The sequence below is a fragment of the Malurus melanocephalus genome, unplaced genomic scaffold (genome assembly GCF_030028575.1).
Source record: "Malurus melanocephalus ecotype Western Australia unplaced genomic scaffold, MMel_1.1 scaffold_708, whole genome shotgun sequence".
NCBI classification, from domain to species: Eukaryota; Metazoa; Chordata; class Aves; order Passeriformes; family Maluridae; genus Malurus; species Malurus melanocephalus.
This window is the reverse complement of record NW_026623940.1, coordinates 113477-118508: the sequence shown is the minus strand read 5'-3', so window position 1 is coordinate 118508 and position 5032 is coordinate 113477. Positions and strand designations below refer to the sequence as shown.

At 49.7% G+C, this 5032-nt stretch overlaps 1 protein-coding gene across 1 annotated transcript in view; it reads right to left on the bottom strand.

The window, feature by feature from the left end:
- LOC130584440 (mucin-2-like) overlaps positions 1 to 5032 on the bottom strand; it is a 64108-nt gene that overhangs the window by 24915 nt on the left and 34161 nt on the right. Inside the window, exons 32-35 of the mRNA XM_057384414.1 lie at positions 4845 to 4999; positions 3973 to 4203; positions 2353 to 2645; positions 1107 to 1349 (exon numbers count right to left, since the gene is read on the bottom strand). Coding sequence (XP_057240397.1) covers positions 1107 to 1349; positions 2353 to 2645; positions 3973 to 4203; positions 4845 to 4999 — 922 coding nt within the window. The remainder of the gene's footprint in view (positions 1 to 1106; positions 1350 to 2352; positions 2646 to 3972; positions 4204 to 4844; positions 5000 to 5032) is intronic.

Below are 5032 nucleotides of genomic sequence, written 5' to 3'. Positions count from 1 at the left end.
CCTCAGACAATTAGAGATGTTGGTTACACCTCTGTGATAATGTATTTAAGAAGAAAACCAAAACAAAGGACACATAGTTTTTTCCTAGCCAGAGAAGGAGGAGGAGGTGAGGACATGAGAGGAACAACATGGAGACACCAAGGTCAGTGGAGAAGGAGGGGGAGGAGGTGCTTCAGGCACTGGAGATGAGATTCCTCTACAGGCCATGGTGAAGACCAYGGTAAAGACCACAGTGGAGCAGCTGTGCCCCTGCAGCCCATGGGGCCCACGGGGGATGCAGAGATCCACCCACAGCCCGTGGGAGAGGTGCCCACACTGGAGAGGGTGGATGCCTGGAGGAGGCTGTGGTCCAGTGGGAGTCCCTATGGAGAGAGAGGGCCCTGCTTCCAGGCTGGAGCAGCCTGTCCTTGGAGGATTGCACCCCGTGGACAAGTGACCCATGCTGCAGCAGTTTTGGGAGCACTGTCTCCCCATAGGAGAAGATTCATGTCCCAGCATTTTTGGGAAGACTGCTGCTTGTGAGATGGACCCATGCCAGAGAAGTTTATGGAGAACTGTCTCCCACAGGAGGGACCCCACCGCACAGCAGGGGAAGGACTCCTCTCCCTAAGCAGCAAAAGAAGATCCTGGTGACTGACTGACAAAACAACCATGCACTGTTCCCCTGTATTGTTGGTGGGAAGGAGGGAGGGGTTGGGGGAAGAAAGGACATCTTTAACATTATCCTCCTCTGTCTCTGTTAGCAATCAATTTACCTTGTAACTCTAAGTTGAGCCTGTTTTACCCTTGGAGTGCTTTCTCCCAGTTCCTTATCTCAACTCATGACCCTTTGTTAAGTCTTTTTTTTTCCCTCTCCTCTGCCCAGCTGTGGCAGAAGAGGATGACTGAGCAGCTGTTGAGGGTGCCTGGTGTTTGGCCAGTGTCCAAACCATGACAGTTTCTGAAACAGCCAGCCTAAGTTCCAGCTTTGGGCAAAGAACATTACATGGGAAGCATAGCAATTACACCCATCTGTAATTCCATACTGAGGCACAAATAGAGGTGCTAACAGACCTTTTTAACTTCCATAGCAATGAAACATACAAGATCAGACAAAGCAGAAGTACCTGGAGTTGGTAGAGTGGTGGTATATTCAGGTTTGGGTGTGGATGTGCTTGAAGTAGTTGAGGAGGTTGTTGATGTGCCAGTAACAATTGGTGTTGTTGTCTTTGGGGTGCTGATGCTGGTGGTGCTGCTGGGGGGCACTGTGGTGCTGGCAGTGCTGATGGGAGTTTCAGATGACGTTGGCATGGAAGTCGTTGGCRATTCTGGTGTAGAGGATCCTGTGCTCGGTGTCTTTGTAGGTATAACTGTTAGAAACAGCAGGGACAGAGAAAACAGGCAAAGGCACAGAGACATCAGTGGGATTCAATAGGGACTGAACAGAGCTGAGCATAAGGCAGCTGCCACAGACCTGGGATGGTGCTGGAAAGTACTTCTCATAAAAACAGAGAAATCTACCAATAGGTAAGAGATKAGGAGGAGTAATGCTTTGAATCTGGCTGGTGCTTTCTTTCTCTCTCTCATTACCTGAACACCTCATTAATTCACRGAATAGGACATAAGAGTGGAAGCTGTGGTCAGGGAAGAAAGCGTGCACAGGAATATGCTCCTGYCTGACTGGAAAGTGATTCCCTCTGTATTTCAATGTCAGCCTGATGCAGGTTTCCTGGGCACTAGTGGATCTCATCAGACAAAGCATCAGCCCAAAAMCACAGTTCACAGTAAGAGGCAGTCTGCAGAGTAAAACTGTTCYCAAAAGCCTGGCAGGAGAATCCTTCCTTCTTACATGTCTAACAGCTGACAACCACTAACACTGAGATGGCTTTGGAGGAGGAGAAAGGTAGGAAAGTCTACACAGCTGAGCCCAAACAGAGCCTYGAATGCCACTGACACAAGACTAAGTCTCACTCCGATTGCACTCCATGGGTCCAGTGACTACATTCTGGATACCTGAAGAACATGGTCCATTGCAAAAGCAATGTCACCCAGCACTTCAGCATCTGTCTAAGCTGGGTACCAGCATGAAATACCTCCTAGGAGACGTGCTGAGTTAGGAAAGACAAGACCTTCCCCCATGGACCCCTAAATCCTTGTTCCTTATGAAATAGCCAGCCCAAGGGCCAGATTTGGCAACACAACTTTTTGTGGAATGCCCAGAAGTTACACCCATCCCTGATCCCATCCAGAGCCACATATGGAGGTGCTCATGGACCTTCACTACTCCCATAGCAAGGCCAGAAATTACAAAAGAACCAGAGAACATTTTGTCGATTCTCTAATGGCAGGTAGAGGGGTTTTGGTGAGAATTACTGCTTTTGGGAACATACCTCCAGGACGTGTGGTGGTTGTTGGTAATCCAGTGGTTGTTGTGCCCGGAGAGGTGGTGGTGGTGGGGGTGGTGGGGGGGTTGTCTCGGGGGGCGATTCGGGCAGTTTAGGGGGGTCAGAAAGTAGTTTAATGAAAATCCCAGCTTTGGGTGGTGGGGGTAGTGGTGGTAGTGGGGGTAGTGGGGGTGGGGGTGCTGGTGGGAGTCTCTGGTGACGAGGGAGTGGTTGTCAGTTCTGTTGATGGGGTTGCTGTGCTTGTTGTGGTCGTAGGTGTTACTGTTAGAAACAGCAAGGACAGAGAAAACAGACAAAGGCATCAGTGGGATTCAACAGGAACTGAACAGAAGCTGCACATGAGGCAGATGCCACAGACCTAGAGAGGTCAGCCCACCCTTAGCACAGCAAAGATCCCTATCAGCAGCCCTCCCTTTCTGGCCCCAGAAAGCACAGTATTTGAAATCCATGCACAGAGAGGGTCATGTCCCTCCTTACCTAGTGAACATACTGGGGACAATGCTGAAGATGCTTCACAAAATCAGAGAGACCTACTAGTAGGTTAGAGATGATGAGGAGTAATGCTTTTCATCTGGCTGGGGCTTTCTATCTCTGCTTCGTTACATGAAYCCCTGACTAAATCCTTGGGTAAGAGATGAGATGCAAAACTCTGGTAAGGGAAGGAGGCATGCCCAGGCATGAGAGCACAAACAGGATAGGACAAGAGGACACAGTCTCAAGCTGTGCCAGGGGAGGTTTAAGTTGGATATTAGGAAGAATTTTTCCAGGGAACAAACAATTAGATACTGCAATGGACTGCCCAGGGACGGGATGGAGCCACAGTGCCTGGTGGCTTTTAGGAMAAAACTGGACGTGGCACTTAGTGTTCATGGAGCTGTTCAGGCAAAGGTTGGACTTGATCTCAGAGATCTTTTGCAGCCTAACTGATTCGCGAATATATTCCTGTCTGATTGTCATGTGGTGTCCCTGTGGTGCAATGAAGGCCTGACGAGAGATTTCCCTGRGCACTAATGGATCTCATCAAAGGCCAAGAGTTCACCACAAGGGGCAGTCTGCAGAGAGGAATTGTTCACAAAAGCCTGGGAGGGGAATCCTTCCTTCCAACATCTATAACAATTGACAAGTGCTAGCACTGAGAGGACAAAGGAGAAGACAAAAGGGAAAAAAACAGGCACAGCTGTGTCCAAACAGAGGCTGATATACCACTGCCACTAGACCAAGCCCTGCTCCAAAATGAACTCCATGGCTCCAGTGATTCAGCTCTGGCCAGCAGAAGGATGAGGCCCAAAAGCAGCAAAAGTAACATTTCTCATCAGTTCAGCATGTTTCCAAGCTGGGCACCAGCATGAAATGACTCCTAGGAGTCCTACTGAGTCAGGGAAGCCAAGACCTTCTCCCCACGACCTTTAATCCTTGTTCCTTCTTAAACAGCCAGCCCAAAACACCATGTTCAGAACAGGCCATTTCATGGAATACCTAGGAATTATATCCATCCATGATCCCAAACAGAGGCAAAAAGAGGCAGTGCTTATAGACCTTCATTACTCCAGAAGCAAGGGAACATGTGATGGCAAAAATGTAGGAGTACCTGGAGTTGGTACGGTGGTGGTGTATGTTGGTGTGGGCATGGATGTGCTTGGAGTAGTTGAAATAGGTGATGGTGGCACAGTAACAGTTGTTGTGCCTGGGGTGCTCATGCTGGTGGTGCTGATGGGAGGCATCGTGGTGCTGGTAGTGCTGAAGGGAGTCTCCGGTGATGAGGAAGTGTTTGGCCATTCTGCAGTAGGGGTGGCTGTGCTTGTTGTGGTCGTAGGTGTAACTGTTAGAAACAGCAGGGACAGAGAAAACAGACAAAGGCATCAGTGGGACWCAGCAGGAACTAAACAGAAACTGTGCATGAGGCAGCTGCMACAGACCTAGAGAGGTTAGCCYACCCCTCAGAACAGCAAAGGTCCCYAGCACCAACCYTTCCTATCTGGCCCCAGAAAGAAGATTTCTCAACATGCACACACAGAGWCATGGCCTGCCATTTGTAAAGAAGAGACTGGGGATGGTRMTGGAAGCCGATTCTCAAAAAATCAGAGAGGTATACCAATAGGGRAGCGATGAGGAGGAGAAATGTTTTCAATCTGGCTGGGGCTYTCCATCTCTGCCTCATTACCTGAACACCTCACTAACTYGTGGAACAAGAGCTGTCATRGGAATCTGTGGTCAGGAAAGGATGTATGCACAGCACCAAGAGGATCAATATCTCAACAGGARAGGAGGACAYAGACCCCTGCATCCTTGTTCCTACTGAAAGGACCAGCCCAAGGGTRACCTTTGGACAAAGGCCATTTCAGGGGACAAGTGGCAATTAATGCAATCTCAGATCCCATGSRGATGCAAAAAGGGAGGAGCYCACACACCTTCAATTCTCCACAGCAAGGAAACACACGAGAGCACAGATCAGAGACGYACCTGGAGTTGGTACGGTGGTGGTGTACGTTGGTGTGGGCGTGGATGGGCTTGAAGTAGTTGAAATGGGTGTCGTTGAGACAGGAACAGTCGTCGTCTTTGGGGTGCTGCCGCCGGTGGTGGTGCTGGGGGGCATTGTGGTGGTGGTAGGGGTGGTACTGATGGGAGGTGGCGGTGGAGCAGTTGTTGAT